Source organism: Ornithorhynchus anatinus, chromosome 8, assembly GCF_004115215.2.
Source record: "Ornithorhynchus anatinus isolate Pmale09 chromosome 8, mOrnAna1.pri.v4, whole genome shotgun sequence".
Taxonomy (NCBI): Eukaryota; Metazoa; Chordata; class Mammalia; order Monotremata; family Ornithorhynchidae; genus Ornithorhynchus; species Ornithorhynchus anatinus.
In genome coordinates, this window is record NC_041735.1 from 34,926,518 (window position 1) to 34,945,632 (window position 19,115).

General features: G+C 48.2%; 1 protein-coding gene across 1 annotated transcript in view; it reads left to right on the forward strand.

Moving 5' to 3' along the window:
- The window catches only part of TMC2 (transmembrane channel like 2), a 67,624-nt gene that overhangs the window by 35,599 nt on the left and 12,910 nt on the right, over positions 1 to 19,115 (forward strand). Inside the window, exons 20-21 of the mRNA XM_039912807.1 lie at positions 2,339 to 2,417; positions 4,178 to 4,295. Coding sequence (XP_039768741.1) covers positions 2,339 to 2,417; positions 4,178 to 4,295 — 197 coding nt within the window. The remainder of the gene's footprint in view (positions 1 to 2,338; positions 2,418 to 4,177; positions 4,296 to 19,115) is intronic.

Here is a 19,115-nt window from a genome sequence, read left to right on the forward strand (position 1 = left end):
ACTGAGCACTTATTCATTCGTTCATTCAATTCAATCATATTTATTGAGCGCTTACTGTGTGCAGAGCACTAGCTCTGCTGTTGTGGATCCAACACTAGTTCCGGTGAATGGCAATCTCAGACCCGTCCCTTCCTCTAAAACTACACAAACCAGTCTCGGTGCTGGTCTGGGAGAGAAATATTAGCTCAACGCCCACTGGGGTGGTGAACAAATTCTTTCAGTCGTATTTATTGAGCACCTCCCGTGTGCAAAGGACTGTACTAAGCATTTGGGAGAGAACAATAAACAGATATATTCCCTACCCAAAACAAATTTACAGTCTAGAAACAATCTTACAGTCTAGAAGTGCTCCTCTGCAGTGAAGGAAAGCAAATCAAAAATCCATGGAAGAAATGCAAATCCGGGTAGATTACTGGGGCCACTGTCTTTTTTTGTTGTTTATTTTTTTTAAAATGGTATTTGTCAAGCACTTACTATGTACCAGGCACTGTAGTAAGCGCTGGGGTAGATACAAACTAATCAGTTGGACACGGCCCATGCCCCACATGGGGCTCACAATCTTAGTCCCCATTTTACAAATGAGGTGACTGAGGTACAGAGAAGTTCAGTGATTCTCCCAAGGTCACGCAGCAGACAAGAGGCAGGGTAGGATTAAAACCCAGATCCTCTGACTCCCAGGCTTCGGTCTATCCACTAGGCCATGCTGCTTCTTGGCAGTGGAATACCCGCAAAAGTACTTGCAGTTCACATGTAACTACAAGGCTAAATTCTACCTCTATCGGTGGTGGAAGAAGGAGCGGGTTCATTGTGCCAGTCAAAAATGAGTTGGGTTTTCTCCCCTCCTCCCACTTCCCTGTAGCCCTTAGACCTTATGCCTCACTGCCACTGTTCACCTACCTGTGAGAAAGCCAGGTTATCATACCTGTCGCTGACTGGAGTTAATTTTAACCAGTACCTAACTGGGACAGCCAGTGTTGGTGAAGGGGGGCCTGCCAGGTGAAACTTCTATCTCTGACACCGAGCGACATCTGCAGGAATCCCTCAGAGAAAGAAACCGTGTTTTATGGGAGTTGTTAAGCACTTATTATGTGCCAGGCACTGTGCTAAGACCTGGAGTTGTTTCAAGTCAATCAGATTGGACTCAGTCCCCAGTCCCCGTCCCACATAGCGTTCACAATCTTAATCCCCATTTTACAGATGAGGGATCTGAGGCAAAGAGAAGTAAAGTGACTTACCCAGGGTCCCACAGAGGACAAGCGGCAGAGCCGGGTTTAAGACTCCCAGGCCCGTCCCTAGCCAATAATCCACAGATCTTCTTGAATGTCATCTGATTTCTTTTATTTAATTAGTTTTTAATCAGGAACGAACTCATTCCTCAGCACCTGAGGGCCAGCTCGGCCTTTCTATCTTCCCTCCTCCTAGCAACCTCCTCTTCCAGAGAAGATGCTTTGCTTCCTGCCATCTCCTCCCCCTAGACAGTCCAGTCCGTCTAGACTTTAGACTTGTAAGCACGTCGTGGGCAAGGATTGCATCTGTATTGTTAGATTGCACTCTCCCAAGCGCTTAGTACAGTGCTCGGCACACAGTGAGTGCTCAATAAATACGATTGACTGACTGAGTCAAGTCCAAAGCCAAACCTATTCTAGTTTAGCCTTCCTCAGCACCAGACCAAGCTCTGCCTCCCAGTTATCGTTCCCAGGCAGGTGGGAGACATAAAGACAGGTTGCCCAAATCGCAGTCCGCGTCGAAAAGGCTTGCCCTTCTCCTAGCGGATCTTCTGCAATGCGTCAGCCAGACAGAGACGGATGCTTAGCCTCCTGGGAGAGAGAGCTAGAGTTCCAGGTCCACCGCAGCTGGCGGGGTCATAATTCTGTCTCGGTGACAAATCCGGTTTCTAGGTGTTACGTGAGGTCTCCCGGAGGTGGGCAGGGGGTGGAGGGGGAGGGCCAGTCTGCTTTCTTGTGCAGCAGAGCCTTATCGAAGGCGCATCTCCTCCAAGAGGCCTTCCCTGACTAAGCTCACCTTTCCGCTTCTCCCACTCCCTTCTGCGTCACCCTGACTCGCTCCCTTTATTCATCCCCCTTCTCAGCCCCACAGCACTTACGTACAAATCTGTAATTTATTTATTTGTATCAATGTCTGTCTCTGCCTCTAGATTGTAAGCTTTTGGGGGCTTACAATTTTCTATGTACTCTCCCACGTGTTTAGTACAGTGTTCTGCACACAGTAAGCGCTCAATAAACTCGACCGACAGACTGACCTGGGGGAGGTACAATTCTCTGTACAATCTGACATTTGCCAGTGGAGTCCAATCTCAATAATGATTTTGCTCTTGCAGCTTGGCCATCTACTATCTGAATTCGGTCTCTGAAGGTCTCGCTCGAGCCAACACAGAATTGAGGAAGAAAATCCAAGGGGTTTGTAGCTCGTTCATTCATCCATTCGGTCGTATTTATTGAGCGCTTACTGTGTACGGAGCACTGTACCAAGCACTTGGGAGAGTACAACAGAACAATAAACGGATATGTTCCCTATGGGTCCCACTCTGCGGGGTGGAGGAAAAGGCATTCTTAAAATAGATCAATCGGTGGTATTTATTGACCGCTTGCAGGGTACAGGGTACTGTACTACGTGCATGGGAGAGTACAATATAACAGAATTGGTGTGATCCCCATGTGGAACAGGGACTGTCCAACCTGATTAACTTGTATCTACCCCAGCTCTTAGAACAGTGATTGGCACATTTAAGCGCTTAACAGATACTATTATTTTTTAGACCCATTCCCTGATGTGCTCTAGATGCCCGAAGAGGTAAACTGGAGTGCTTTTTTTTTTTTTTAACCAAATATCATGTTCCAAATGCTTATCACCCTGTTCATCCTTATCGATCAATTAATCAGTGGTCTCTTTTGAGCACTCACTGGGTGCTGAGTACTGTACTAAGCATTTGGGAGAGTACAATATAACAGAGTTGGTAGATGTGATCCTCATCCACAAGGAGCTCTTCTTCTGAGGCCCGCGCGAGGTCGATTTATCAATCAGTCAATGAATGGTATTTATTGAGCACTTATTATGGGCAGGGCACTATACTAAGCACTTGGGAGAGCACAATTCAACAGAATCAGAGGATGGGTTCTCTGCCCATAATGACCTAACAGTCTAGAGGTGGAGATAATGATATTATTATTATAATTATATTGTGGTATAGATTATAATAGTGATCACCGCTTAACGGGGGGCACCAGTTTTAGTTCACGCTAAAGAAGAGTGGAGTGTCATTGGATTGGTCCATTTTATGAACATCATAAACTCAATATCCCAGCAGCACGGCACAGTGGAAAGAGTACGGGCCTTGGAGTCTGACAACCCGAGTTGCGATTCCAGCTCCACCACCTGTCTGCACTGTGACCTTGGGCAAGTCACTTCACTTCTCCGTGCCTCAGTTCCCTCAGCCACAAAATGGGGATTCAATCCCTGTTCTCCCTTCTACTTAGACGATGATCCCCCTGTGGGACCTGGTTATCTTGAACCTACCCCAGCACATAGTGCAGTGCTCGGCTCGCGGCATTTAACAAATACTACTTTCCCCTCTAGACTACAAGCTCTTTGCTGGCAGGGAACACGTCAACCAACTGTGTTGCAGTGTATCCTCTCCTGCGTTCAGTACAGTGCTCTTCATACAGGAAGCGCTCAACAAATATGAACGACTGACTGATAAAATGCATGAGGAATGAGTGCCATCAAAAAAAGCATGCAGGTGGTTCATCTGCTGTGGCTAACACTAGAGGAATATCCTGTTGTATTTCACAGAAAAGAACTCTGACCATTTTCTCCAATTCTGATTGTCTCTCCTCAAGAAACTAGACATTTTCCCTGCTCTGCCTGGTCACCCTTGGCATCCTGGAATCAGGGCCAGGACACCTTGTTGCTACTCACTGTCCGGTTCCACATAGCGTCCTCAGTTCTGAGCCCCGTGTCCTCCCTAGCATCTTCGGGGCCTCTTCAAAGCCCTGCTTTTGCAGTGGTCGCTTTAGAATAAAGCAAGAAGGGAGGGAGAGGGTGGATTTTATGAAAACTCCACATTTGCTCCACCTCTTGATAACTGAAAACCAGTCTGTCCTTTCTGCCACCCCCAGAAGTAAACCCATGTGGATCCCACTCTAATTTCTCTCTGCAGCTTCGCGAGGTTGAGAAAAGCAAAAAGTCTACCAAAGGCGGTTGTGCGGCGCAAGGTTCAGGAGGAGCATTCGCAAACAATTTACAAAACGCTGGCCACCTCCGCCCTTCCAAGGAAGGTAAATGAATCCAGAGCTTTCAGATTTGACAGGGCAGTTCCTAGGGAGAGATGGAGTTTGGGTTACTCAGAAGTGGGATGATTGAGGGTCCTTATTTCCAACTCAACTTGATTGGGAACCTGGGACAAGGTAGCAGAATAAGGAACCATCTCCAACAGTGCGGGCTAGTAGAAAGAGCATGGGCCTGGGAGTCAGAGCACCTGGGTTGTAATTCTGGCTCCGCCTCTTACCTGCTATATGAACTTGGACAAGTTAGTATTTGACTTAATTTCCTCAATTGTAAAATGGATCGTAAATCAATCAATCACCGAATTGTATTTATTGAGCGCTTAACTGTGTGCAGAACACCATATTAAGTATTGAGAAGGTACAGTATAACAGTGTTGGTAGCTACATTCCCCATCCACAGTGAGCTTACAGTGTAGAGGGGGAGACAGACATTGATATAAATAAATAAAATACCGATATGTACACAAGTGCAGTGGACCTGAGGGAGGGGGCAATAAAGGAAACAAATATAAGTTCAAGGGTGATGCAGAAGGGAGCAAGAAAAGAGGAAATGAGGGCTCAGTTGGGGAAGGCCTCTTGGAGAAGAGCTGCTTTTGAAGGCGGGGAAAGTGATTGTCTGAAGAGGGAGGGTGTTTCAACCAGAGGCAGGATGTGGGCAATCAGTCAGCAGTGAGACAGATGAGATCGAGATACGACGAGTAGGTTGGCATTAGAGAAGTGAAGTGTGCTTTCTGGGTTATAGTAGGAAATCAGGGAAATAAGTTTAGAAGGGGTTAAGGTGATTAAGCACTTAAAAGTCTATGCTAAGGAGTTTTGATTTGATGCGGAGATGCATGGACAACCACTGGAGGCTCTTGAGGACTGGGGAAAGATTGACCAAATGGTTTTGTTAAAAAAAAATGGCCTGGGCAGCAGAGTGAAGTATGGACTGGAGTGGGGAAAGACAGGAGGAAGATGCAGAATCAAGGTAGGATAGGACAAGTACTTGGATCAACTTGGTAGCAGTTTGGATGGTAGGAAAGGGCGGATTTTAGCAATGTTTTCAAAGTGGTACTGACAGAATCTGATGACAGATTGAATAAGAGAGAGATGAGTCAAGGATAATGCCAAGGTCTTGGGCTCGTGAGACAGGGAGGATGCTGGTGCTCTCCTACACTGTTGGAAAAATCATGGGGAGAGAATATGAGTTTTGTTTTGAACATGTAAAGTTTAAGGTGTTGGTGGGACTTCAAGTAGAGATGTCCTGGAAGCAGGAGGAAATACAAAACCGCAAAGTAGGAGAGACATTAGGGCTGGAGGTGTAGATTTGGGAATCATCTGTGTAAGAGATGGCAGTTAAAGCTGTGGAAGTGTCTGAGCTCTACAAGGGAGTGGGTGTTGATGGAGAAAATCATTTTCTCTCCCTCTTAGACTATTATCATTACTATTATTATTGTTATTGTTATTTTTATTAGACATCCGACAGCCCTATTTGTCAGAGACTGGATCAATTTAGCTGCCACTCTCCTGATGGCTCAGGAGCTGTTGTTAAATGTTTCGTTTACTAGCAGAGGCCCTCAGGTGACATTTCTGGGAATTTTTAACTCAGCCTTATCCTTATTCCCATCCTAGCCCTTCCCTGTACTCATTCCTAATCACATCCTCCCCCTCAACCCATTCCCATCCACAAGCCGAATCTTCTTTGCCATTCCTAGCCACTTCTCCAAATTTTCTTCCTTTCCCCCCACACCCCACCTTTCCTGACCTGGCTCTGACAAGCCAACTTCCCTTTATAAACAGAGCGTTGTTCATTTCCCTTCCACCCCTGGCCCTCCACCTTTAATTTAGCAAAACCCTCTGGATTCTGATGCAGAAAATCCAGTGCATTGTGTCTGCTCTTCACTTACTGATTTGGGTAAAAAAAAAAATCAACTCAACAATGTTCAAGAGTTTCTGCAGACTACTCAGCCAGTCACTGCTTAAGTGGAGAAATTGGAAAGCAGAAAAAATGCCTTGCTGGGAGGAACCCGATCCTTTTCATGCTGAAGGGATGACATAAAATCAGGCACAGTGCCAATTTTGGATCAGGACAGTGGAAGGCAGAAGAACAGATCCACCCAGCCCGGAATCCTGACTTCAACGGTGATTTCACAAATTGTTATTGGAATTGGGCCACATTTACCCTTCTGGATCACCCTTCCTCATCCTTACTGATGGGCAATCCATTGGTAGAATTTATTGAGCCCTTTCTCTGCAGATCGTTGCAGATCGTGATTCCTGCCCTCAAGGCGTTTATAATCTAAATCCTCATTTCCTCTTCTCTCACTCTCGGCCTTGCACTTGGCTTTCCTCCCTTTTTTCCACTCCTCCCTCAGCCCCACAGCCCTTTCGTACATCTTTGTAATTTATTTATTTATATTAATGTCTGTTTCCATCTCTGGGCCCTAAGCACGTTGTGGGCAGGAAGTGTGTCTGCCAACTCTGCTATTTTATGCTCTTCCAAGAACATAGTATAGTGCTCTGCACACTGTAAGCGCTCAGTAAACATGACTGATTGACTGAGAGAGTTAATGTCCCTAAAGCTCTCTCCACTAGCCTATCGTAGACCACCCGTCCATGGATTTATCAAGACTTCTCTTGAGCCTGGTGATATTTTTAGTGAACTTCTTGTGTGAACAAATTGTATATTGTTATAATTAACATAACCATCGTCATTTTACTTGTTAAGCACCTACTACGTGCCAAGCACTGTTCTAAACTCCAGGGTAGATGCAAGATAATCTGGCTGGACACAGGCCCTGTCCCACAAAGGGCTCACAGTCTTAATAGGAGGGGGAAACAGGTAGGGAATCGCCATTTCACAGTTGAAGAAACTGAGACACAGAGAAGTTCCAGTAAAACATGGAAGTGGTTTACCACTGTCGCTCTCCACGCAGTAAACAAGAGTCTCCGCCCTCGACTCGCTCCCGGCCCGCTACTGCCCAGCCCCGGCTTAATCACAGTCATGTGAGGAGACGCTAATTCATTTTGTAAAACCAGTTTCAAAGTTGGCTTGGCCTAATGGAAAGAGCTCGGGCCTGGCAGTCAGAGGACATGGGTTCCAATCCCAGCTCTGCCACTTGTCTGCTGTGTAACCTTGGACAAGTCACTTTAGTTCTCTGTGCCTCAGTGACCTCATCTGTAAAATGAACACTAAGACTTGTGAGCCCTTTGTGGGACAGGGACTGCATCTGAGCTGATTATCTTGTGCCTACGCCAGGGTTCAGTACAGTGCCTGGCACATAGTAAGTACTTAATAAATACTATTATCTGCATGGGAAATGTATCTGTTTATTGTTGTATTGTACTCTCCCAAACACTTAGTACAATGCTCTGCACATAGTAAGCGCTCAGTAAATATGACACTCGGAAAATTTGTGCGCTTGATCTACCAAAACAGTTCCGAGAGCCCTAGATGAGATGTACCGAGTCAGGTCCCTTGTCCAGGCACAGCTGCTCCCATGTGAAAGAGGATTACTTATTTCTCAGGAGAAGAGAGGGACGGGATCAATGAATTGATTCATCTTATTTACTGAGCGCTCACTGTGTCCAGGGCACTGTACGAAGAGTTCAGGAGAGTACAGTGTAACAGAGTGGACGGACACGTTCTCTGCCCACAAGGACCTAAGAGAAGCGGCATGGCCTAGTGGGAAAAGCACTGGCCTGGGGATGTGAGGTCCTGTGTTCTAATCCCAGCTTTGCCTTTTGGGATTCAGCGTGGCTCAATGAAAAGAGCACGGGCTTAGGAGTCAGAGGTCGTGGGTTCTAATCCCGGCTCTGCCACCTGTCATCTGGGTGACTTCGGTCAATTCACTTGCCTTCTCGGTGCCTCAGTTGCCTCATCTGTAAAATGGGGATGAAGACTGCGAGCCCCAAGTGGGACAACCTGATTACCCTGTATCTACCCCAGCGTTTAGAACAGTGTTCTGCACGGAGTAAGCGCTTAATAAATACCAACATTATTATTTTGTCTGCTGTGTGACCTTGGGCAAATCACTTCACTTCTCTGTGCCTCAGTCCCCTCATCTGTAAAATGGGGATGAAGACTCTGAACCCCATGTGGGATCTGGACGGTGTCCAACTCGATCACCCTGTATCTATCCCAGCACTTAGTATAGTACCTGGCACATAGTAAGTGCTTAGCAAATACCATTAATAATAAGAGAACCCCTGAAAATGACACACTAAAGTCTTAATTCTTCTGTCCTCTTTCTCTCCCTTGGTTTGCTGCCTCAAGAGAACAAGACAGACCCTCTCGATAAGGAGCCGTCGGCACGGAGAGAGGGCCAGGACCCCAGGATTGCCAGCTCAGGAAGAGGAGCAAAGATGCCCGTGACCCTTCACCTGGCTGTGACCCATGACCCCCGCTCTCGGCCCCAGGCCACCTCCCCTAACCAGCTCCAACCCCGCCCCTTACCAGGCCCAAGGCTCTCTGGAAAGGCCCAGGAGACTCCTTGACCCCTAGGGTGTGAGAGGGCATGGGGGACATTGGGTTTTGTGTCAGTTTCCCGTGGTCGGGGACGAATTCTCTCTTTTTTTATGGTATTTGTTCAGCGCTTACTAGGCACTGCACTAAGCTCTGGGGTAGATACAAGCTAATGAGGGTGGACACACTCCTTTTCCCACATGGAGCTCACAGTCTTTATTCCCATTTTACAGACGAGGTAACCGAGGCACAGAGGAGCTAAGTGACTTTTAAAATAGTGTTTATTAAGCATTGACTAGGTGCCAGGCATTCTACTAATCACTGGGGTAGACACTAGCTATCAGATTGGACACAGTCCTTGTCCCACATGGGGCTCACACTCTTAATCCCCATTTTACAGATGAGGTGACCGAGGCACTGAGAAGTGAAGTGAGCCGCCCAAGGTCACATAGGCGACCCGTGGCAGAACCGGGATTAGAACTCGGGTCTTTCCGACTCTCAGACCCCTGTCTCTTCCACCCCAGGCTCTGAAATCCTGCCTCCAGACCCTGCTCCATGGCAAAACCAAGCAGTTGTTGATTCCATTATAAGACCGCAACGAAGGCAGAAAAGAGGCATTATCTTGGGGGTCTGGTTTTTCCTCTGGTTCCAGCTGAAGTGAAGGGGGGGAATGAGGGAAAAGGAGGGGAAGAGAAGGACTCTTTCCACCCTGAAACTAGTGACTTGAAAATTCTCAAATACCAGAGTTTGTTTTTTTTAACAGTCCTTCTGGATCTCTGACTTCTGGACAGTCACTTCTGCCTCTTGGGCAGTCACTAATCACCCTAATGGTTCACAGTCTCACTTCACTTCAGTGGCCTCCAGGTAGACTGATTTTCCCTTTTTATAAGGGGGTCAGGGGTTAGGGGGGGGAGAGCAACAGTTTCACTTCAGTAGCTCCCCAAGTAGACTGATTTTCTCTCTCTTTTTTTGGTGGTTAATATCAATTAACATTGATTACTTTTAAATAAAAGCATTATTAAATTTAAGGAATTCTCAAAACCAATGGCTGCCCCCTCAAACTGAGACCTTAAGGTTAATTTTCACCAGCCTAGGGCGATGCTTTCAGGACTCGGTTTCTCTGTGCCTCTCTCTCACTTTAATATCCTTCAGGAGGGGAATGAGGACCAGACCACAGATTCAGCATCAATTGTTCTGTTCGATCTTTTTCATGGCATTTGTTATTCACTTACTATGTGCCAGGCACTGTTCTGAACACTGGGGTAGATTTAAGGGAATCAGGTTAGGCACGGTCCCTGTCCTAAATGAGTCTCACAGTCATTTTACAGATGAGGTAACTGAGGCACATAGAAGTGAAGTGACAAGGGCTGGAGTTGGAATTAGAACCCAGGTCCTTTTGACTCTCAGGCCTGTGATCTATCCACTAAGCCATACTGCTTCTTCCTTTTCTACTGGTGATTCCTGAAATATTAAATCCTTTCTGTGGCTCTCCTGGAAGAAAACTCAACCATATATGAGGTTAAGACGTTTGCATTTCCCCCTTCTGCTAGTCTCCGTTCCCTTTCCTCAGTTTCACCTACTCTACTCTCTCTCCTCTGCACCTTTTTACCTTTCACCTCCTCTTCTGAGTTCTTGGCCTATCTCTGCAGGCTTATCTCCTGAGAGTCAAAATGATGTTGGTATTTGTTAAGCGCTTACTATGTGCAGAGCACTGTTGTAAGCGCTGGGGTAGATACAGGGTCATCAGGTGGTCCCACGTGAGGCTCACAGTTAATCCCCATTTTACAGATGAGGGAACTGAGGCACAGAGAAGTGAAGTGACTAGCCCATAGGCACACAGCTGACAAGTGGCAGATCTGGGATTCGAACCCATGACCTCCGACTCCCAAGCTCAGGCTCTTCCCACTGAGCCACGCTGCAGTTCAGGCCAGGGAAGACTTCTTTCCTTGAGAATCCTGAAGTCCCCTAACACATGACTACCACCGTGGGGCTACTTTAAGCCTATTGCTACATTTAGTAGTCAGAGACATATTCAACAGACATGATCCCTGACCACAGTGAGCTTTCAGTCCAGAGAAAGGGAAACAGACATCAATCCAAATAAATAAAATGGCAGATGGGTACGTAAATGCCGTGGGGCCGGGAGGGGGGGAAGCGCAAAGGGGGCAAGTGAGGGTAATGCTGAGGGGAGTGGGAGATGAGGAAAAGTGGGGATTAGTCTGGGAAGGCCTCTTGGAGGAGATGCGCCCTCAATAAGGCTTGGAAGAAGGGCAGAGTCATTGTCGGATTTGAGGAGGGAGAGTGTTTCAGGCCTGAGGCAGGATGTGGGCAAGGAATCAGTGGTGAGATAAGCCTGGGTTAGGTAGGAGGGGGTTGGGGGTGCTTTAAAGGCAATGATGAGGAGTTTTCATTTGATGCGGAGTCAGCTGGGCAACCCCTGGAGGTTTTTTTTGAGGAGCGGCGTGAAATATCCTGAGCGTTTTTGTAGAAAAATTATCCGGGCAGTGAAGTGAAGAATGGACTGGCATGGGGAGAGACAGGAGGCTGGGAGGTCAGCAAGGAGGCCGATGCAGTATTCCAGGAGACTTTGGGAAATTCACTTCACTGCGCCTCAGTTACCTCATCTGTAAAATGTGAATTGAGAGTGTGAGCCCCATGAGAGACAGAGACTCTGTTCTACCCGATCTTTCAGTATCCACCCCAGAGCTTAGTATAGTGCTTGGCACATAGTAAACACCCTAATTATTATTATTCTTCGTTATTTTGCACTTACGCAAGATTGATGAATTTGAGGTGTTTGGGCTGGGTTTTTGTAGGAGAGGGGTGAAGTAGGAAGGGGCAAGGCCAGGCCCAGGGGCTTTCCACTAGGCCACACCGCTTCAGTTCCCTGGGTCAGAATCCCTGGGCTCACCTGGGATGTTGTGGACCAAGGATACAGGGTCAGTGGCAGAGAGGGATGCTGCTGGACTCTGTAGATAAGCCACTGGTGGATGGAGCACAGAACTCAGGCCTCGGAGAGGTCTCTCACACCCCACACAAGGGCTGGTGGTGATGCTCACAGATCATCAGTGCCACCTGCTGTCGGTTTCTTTTTAAAGCCCGAGAGAAAACACCACTCAGGCCCCAAAATGCTGACACCTAACTGACTGACCGGAGATCTGATGCAGGGGGTGGGGAGGAAAGAAAATGAACCCCTGAAAATGACACACAAGGGTGTTAATTCTTCAGTCCTCTTGCTTCCTCAGGAGAACAGGATGTAGTCTTTTAATATCAGCTCTCCGGCAAGGAGCAGAGCAGAGGAGTGGGCCTGGAAGTCGGAGGAACTGGATTCTAAACCCGGTTTTGCCACTTGCGTGCCTGTGTGACCTTGGTCAAGTCATCTTCGTGCCCTAGTTACCTCATCTGAAAATGGGAATGAAATCTTCCTCCCTCCAAATTCGAGTGCGAGCCCCATGTGGAACGGGTACTGTGTCCGGCCTGATTACCCCAGGGTTAGAGCAGTGCTTAACAAATACTATTAAAAAAAAAAGCTTGGTCCAGAACCTCAGACGGATGCTGGGAAGACTTTCTCCTGTTAAAGACCTGAAATAAAAACCGTTTCCTGGGTTTGACATTCGGGGGGCTACAATAGACATAGCCTAGTGGATGGATTGCAGGCTGGGAGTGAGAAGGATCTGGGTTCTAATCCTAGCTCTGCCACTTCTCTGCTGTGTGACCTTGGGCAAGTCACTTTACTTCTCTGGGCCTCAGTTACCTCATCTGTAAAATGAGGATTAAGACTGTGAGCACCACGTGGGATATGGACAGTGTTCCCCTCTAGACTGTAAACTCATTGTGGCCAGGGAATGTGTCTTTTTCTTGTTACGTCATACTCTCCCCGGGGCTTAGTACAGTGTTCTGCACTCAGTAAGCACTCAGTAAATGCTGACTGATTGACAGGGGCTGTGCCAACCTGAATATCTTGTATCTACTCTGGTTTAGTACAGTGCTTATATAGTAAACACTTAAATACTGTAAAAATAAAAAATGAAAAAAAACCAAAATCAGGTCACTGCCATATGCCAAATTCCCCACATGACGGACAGCTGCTTCCAACGCCTCGAAACTCCTCACAGCACACCATGGCCCCACCCAGGAGGGCTCCCAGATTGACAGCTGGTTCTCACTCCAGCCAAAACCCTTCAACGATAATCAACGCCCAAAACTACAATCCTAAATTGCAGCGAGGATCCTTGGATAAGTGCTCCACCACCCGAGAATCAGCAGCTTCTTTGAGCTAGAGCCCCAGACAAACCCGTCCCCATTCTCTCGGCCGTACCACTCGGTGCTCCTGGGCCTGACCGCCTTAATAATAATTATGGTGTTTATTAAGTGCTTTCTATGTGCCAGGCACTGTACTAAGCACTGAGGTGGACACAAGCAACTTGGGTTGGACACAGTCCCTGTCCCACTTGGGGCTCACAGTTTAATCTCCATTTTACAGATAAGGTTACTGTGGCCCAGATAATTGAAGTGATTTGCCCAGGGACACGCAGCAGAGCCAGGTAGAGCCAGGATTAGAACCCAAGTTGTTTGGCTATTTGTTTCATCCTCTTTCCGCTAAGCCACTCTGCTTCTCTGGTTGGGACGTCCGAGGAGATCTCTTAATCCAGTGACCAGAGTCTCAAGAAGCGGCGTGGCTCAGTGGAAAGAGCCCGGGCTTGGGAGTCAGAGGTCATGGGTTTGAACCCCGACTCTGCCCCTTGGCAGCTGTGTGACTGTGGGCAAGTCACTTCACTTCTCTGTGCCTCAGTTCCCTCATCTGTAAAATGGGGATGAAGACTGTGAGCCTCACGTGGGACAACCTCATTCCCCCGTATCTACCCCAGCGCTTAGAACAGTGCTCTGCACGTAGTAAGCGCTGAACGAATACCAACATTATATTATGATAACAAGCCTCTCTCTGAAATACACATCTGGCCACACTTCTATACAAGCATGTCATCCTCTAAAGTAAATATCAATCGTATTTATGGAGGCAGAGCACTGTACTAAGCACTTGAAAGAGAAGACATGTTCCCTGTCCCTAATGACCTTACAGAGTAGATGGGGAGACAGACACTAATATGAATATGTGATTTATAACATATGTTAAAGATATTTATGCAAGTGCTGTGGAGTTGCGGGTGGAGAGAATATCAAGTGTCCAAGAGTCACAGATTGAGGTGCATAAACGACGCAGAAGGGAGAGCCAGCCGGGTAAAAGAGGGTTTAATCGGGGAAGGCCCCTTGGAGAGTTGAATTTAATAATGCTTTGAAGTTGGAGATAGTGGTGGTCTTGCTTATAAAGAGGGGGACGGAGTTCCAGGCTAGGGGAAGGATGTGGGAAAGGGGTCATGGGTGAGATAGACGAGATTGGGCCACAGTGAGTAAGCTGGCGATAGAGGAGTAGAGTGTGTGAGCCGGGCTATTGTAGGATGTCGGTCAGGTGAGGTAGGATGGAGCGAGCTGAGTTTTTTAAAGCTGCCTGAGTGTGGAGGTAGAAGGACAGCCATGGGAGGTCTTTGAGGAGTGAGGAGACAGGAACTGATCGTTTTTGTTAGAGAGCGGTCCTCTGTCTTGAAGATCTCACTACTGATGGTGAGATTCTGTCCGAGGTAGTGGGCATGGTTGAAAACCTCTATCTCACCTCTCCACGGGTGACTGTCCATTTTGCACCGTGACCACTAAAAAATGGCTCTTTACCGCCCAGATGCATTTATCACCCGCAGCAGTCAGTTTAATCTTACGAACCGTCCCCCATACCACGACACAATAGTTTCTGCCCTGAAAGATTTGCCATCCGCCAGGTGGTTTTATAACAGACTTGCTGCGAATGAATTAGTGAAAGAACAACTTCAGGAAGACACGAAAACGCATTTGAAAAACACCGAGGACTCAGCAGAATCCTGTATGCTAAGAAGCTGAACCAAGAAGCCAGCTTGTCAGCTGGGAGAGTGACAGAATTGTGGGAAAGCGCAGTGACCTTGGGGCACCATCAGAGCGGGATCTCTAAACAGTCAGACAGGTGAACTAAAAGGGACGAGATGAAGAAATTGGAAGTGATTAATAAAAGGAATCTGCTGCCAGGTTAGATAGGAGGACCGACCATGTTCAAGGGAGAAATTAACCCGCAAGGAAGAGACGAGGCAGGAATAGGTAAGTGATATGGCGTGTTCTTATTTTGAAAGCACCCATACGACAGTTGAGTCCTCTCCCAGAATGTCAAGAAGAATGCATGGAAGTAGAATATGGATGGATTGAAGAATAGCTATCAGGCATCCCATTACATTGCACGCTCAGGGAGGGCAGGGACTGTACGTTTTACTTCTGGTATACGGTACCGAGCAACTGTACAATGTTTATTCCATCAATTAATCAATCAGTCGTATTTATTGAGCTCTTAATGTGTGCAGGGCACTGTACTAAGTGGTTGGGAGAGTGCAATATAGCAGAGTATATTCTCCCTGCAAATGTTCTGCACTCTCCCTGGAAAAAGCACAAGCCTGGGAATCAGAGGACCTGAGTTCTAATTCTAGCTCTGCCACCTGCCCGCTGAGACTTCAACATCCATATGGATGTACCCGACGACTCCTCTGCCGCCCGCCTGCTATCCCTCCTTGACTCTGCCGACCTCCTCCTCCACTATACCGCGCCCACTCACCCACTCGGTCACACCCTCAATCTCGTCATCTCCTACCGCTGCACTATCTCCTCACTCACCAACTCTGAAATCCCTCTCTCGGACCATAACCTTCTCACCTGCCTCATCTCTCACACTCCCTCCCCCTGCAGATCTTCGCTACTGCCCCACAGAGACCTCCGCTCTCTCGATCCCATCCGTCTTTCCAATAGCATCTCTCCTCACCTTGCCGCCCTGTCCTCTCTTCCCACTCCCGACGATCGGGTCTCCGCTCTCAACTCCACCCTCTCTACTCATCTCGCCTCTCTCGCCCCCCTTTCCCTCCGCCGCTCTCGCTCCACTAACCCACAGCCCCGGATCACCTCCTCCGTCCGTCTCCTACGCTCCTATGCTCGAGCTGCCGAGCGCCGCTGGCGAAAGTCCAAGCACCAAGCCGACCTCACACACTTCAAATTTATCCTTTCCTGCCTTAACTCTGCCCTCTCCTCCGCCAGGCAAAGCTTCTTCTCCACCCTCATCGACACCCATGCCCGTCACCCCCGCCGATTGTTCCGGACCTTTAACTCTGTCCTTAGGCCCGCTGTTCCTCCCCCTCCCCCATGTCTCACCCCCAATGATCTGGCCACCTATTTCCTCACGAAAATAAACACGATCAGGTCTGAGCTCCCCAAAGTCACCCTTCCGCCTCTCCCTTCCCCCCCACCAAGCCCCTCCCCTACTTTCCCATCCTTCCCTGCAGTATCCTCAGAGGAGATCTCCTCCCTCCTCGCAAGTGCCACCCCCTCCACCTGCGCCTCAGACCCCATTCCCTCTCACCTTCTTAAAACCATCGCCCCTGCCCTCCTACCTTCATTAGCTTCTATTTTTAACCACTCAATCTCCAAGGGCTCCTTCCCCTCTGCCTTCAAACATGCCCACGTCTCCCCCATCCTAAAAAAACCCGCTCTTGACCCCACTTCCCCCTCCAGTTATCGTCCTATCTCCCTACTACCCTTCCTTTCCAAAATCCTAGAACGAGTCGTCTACAATCGATGCCTAGAATTCCTTAACTCCCATTCTCTCCTAGACCCCCTCCAATCTGGCTTCCGTCCCCTCCACTCTACCGAGACTGCTCTCTCTAAGGTCACCCGTGACCTCCTTCTTGCCAAATCCAATGGCTCCTACTCCATTCTGATCCTCCTCGACCTCTCTGCTGCCTTTGACACTGTCGACCATCCCCTCCTCCTCCATACCTTATCTCACCTTGGCTTCACGGACTCTGTCCTCTCCCGGTTCTCCTCTTACCTCTCTGGCCGGTCATTCTCGGTCTCCTTCGCTGGAGCCTCCTCCCCCTGCCATCCTTTAACTGTTGGAGTTCCTCAAGGGTCAGTTCTTGGCCCTCTTCCGTTCTCCATTTACACTCACTCCCTCGGTGAACTCATCCGCTCTCACGGCTTTGCCTACCATCTCTACGCAGATGACACGCAGATCTACATCTCCGCCCCTGTCCTCTCCCCCTCCCTTCAGGCTCACATCTCCTCCCGCCTCCGGGACGTCTCCACCTGGATGTCGGCCCGCCACCTAAAACTCAACATGAGCGAGACTGAGCTCCTCATCTTCCCTCCCAAACCCGGTCCTCTCCCAGACTTCTCTATCACCGTGGATGGCACGACCATCCTTCCCGTCTCTCGGGCCCGCAATCTCGGTGTCATCCTTGACTTATCCCTCACGTTCACCCCACACATCCTATCCGTTACCGAGACCTGCCGGTTTCACCTCTACAATATTGCCAAGATCCGCCCTTTCCTCTCCACCCAAATGGCTACCTTACTATTACGGGCTCTCGTTATATCCCGGCTAGACTACCGGGTCGGCCTTCTCTCTGACCTCCCTTCCTCCTCTCTCGCCCCGCTCCGGTCTATTCTTCACTCCGCTGCCCGGCTCATCTTCCCGCAGAAACGATCTGGGCATGTCACTCCCCTTCTTAAACAACTCCAGTGGTTGCCTATCGACCTCCGCTCCAAACAAAAACTCCTCACTCTAGGCTTTGAGGCTCTCCGTCACCTTGCCCCTTCCTACCTCTCCTCCTTTCTCTCTTTCTACCGCCCACCCCACACGCTCCGCTCCTCTGCCGCCCACCTCCTCACCGTCCCTCGGTCTCGCCCATCCCGCCGTCGACCCCCGGGTCACGTCCTCCCGCGGTCCTGGAACGCCCTCCCTCCTCACTTCCGCCAAACTGATTCTCTTTCCCTCTTCAAAACCCTACTTAAAAATCACCTCCTCCAAGAGGCGTTCCCAGACTGAGCTCCTCTTCCCCCTCTACTCCCTCTGCCATCCCCCCTTTACCTCTCCGCAGCTAAAGCCTCATTTTCCCCTTTTCCCTCTGCTCCTCCACCTCTCCCTTCCCATCCCCTCAGCACTGTACTCGTCCGCTCAACTGTATATATTTTCGTTACCCTATTTATTTTGTTAATGAATTGTACATCGCCTCGATTCTATTTAGTTGGCATTGTTTTTACGAGATGTTCTACCCCTCGATTCTATTTATTGCCATTGTTCTTGTCTGTCTCCCCCGATTAGACCGTAAGCCCGTCAAACGGCAGGGACTGTCTCCATCTGTTGCCGACTTGTTCATCCCAAGCGCTTAGTACAGTTCTCTGCACATAGTAAGCGCTCAATAAATACTATTGAATGAATGAATGACCTTGGGCAAGTCTTTTAACTTTTTGGGCCTTAGATTCTTCACTTTTAAAATGGGGATTCAATACCTGCCCTCCCGCCTACTTAGACTGTTGGGCCAGATGTGGGACAGGGACTAGGTCTGATCAGATTATATTGTATCTACCACAACACTTAGCACATAAGAACTTAACAAATATGACAGTTATTATTATCACAGTTGACAATCGCATGCATTAATGATAAGCTAACCTAAATTGAAAAAGCAGGGGCAGATCCAGGAGAATTTCCTGAGATTTTTCAGGAAAATTTTCACCTATAAGAAGTAGTGAGGAGATTAATATAATTGGACTCTAAATTTCAAATATCATGAAAACCTGCTCTTATAGCACAGTATCCAATTTTTTTTTGCTGTATTTTTTGCATTTTCCCTTGTCCTTTATGTTGCTTTGTCGTGATATCTCTACTTATGTTCTGTCACCAGTCCTCCCACCTTATATTCTTAAGATTTTGAGCTTAATAGACATTCAGCAGATAATATTATTCTTCAGAATAATGAACAGTGAACAGCTCCTTCGCCACCTTGCCTAAAGCCAGTATGAAAGGGTAAAGGGTCACACCAAATGGCTACAGTGGCCTAGTAGGTAGAGCACAGACCTAGGAGTCAGAAGGACTAATCCCAGCTTCATCACTTTTCTGGGGTGCTTACCTGGGCAAGTCACCTGACTTCCCCGTGCCTCATTTACCTCAACTGTAAATGGGGTTTAAAACTGTGAGATCTATGTGGGACATGGACTGTTTTCAACCTGATTGGCTTGTGTCTACCCCAGCGCTTAGTACGGTACCCGGCATGTAGTAATTACTTACCAAATACCAAAAATAAATATCTAATCATCCCAAATTCTATGTCTCAGTTGGAGAAACAATTGAAGTTGGAAGTCACTAGATGGTGCTCTCTTCCTGGCTCTTTACTTGTTTTGTCTTATGCCGTCCAGTCGTGTCCATCCCAAAGCGACGCCACGGAAATGCTCCACCTCCACCTGCAGTC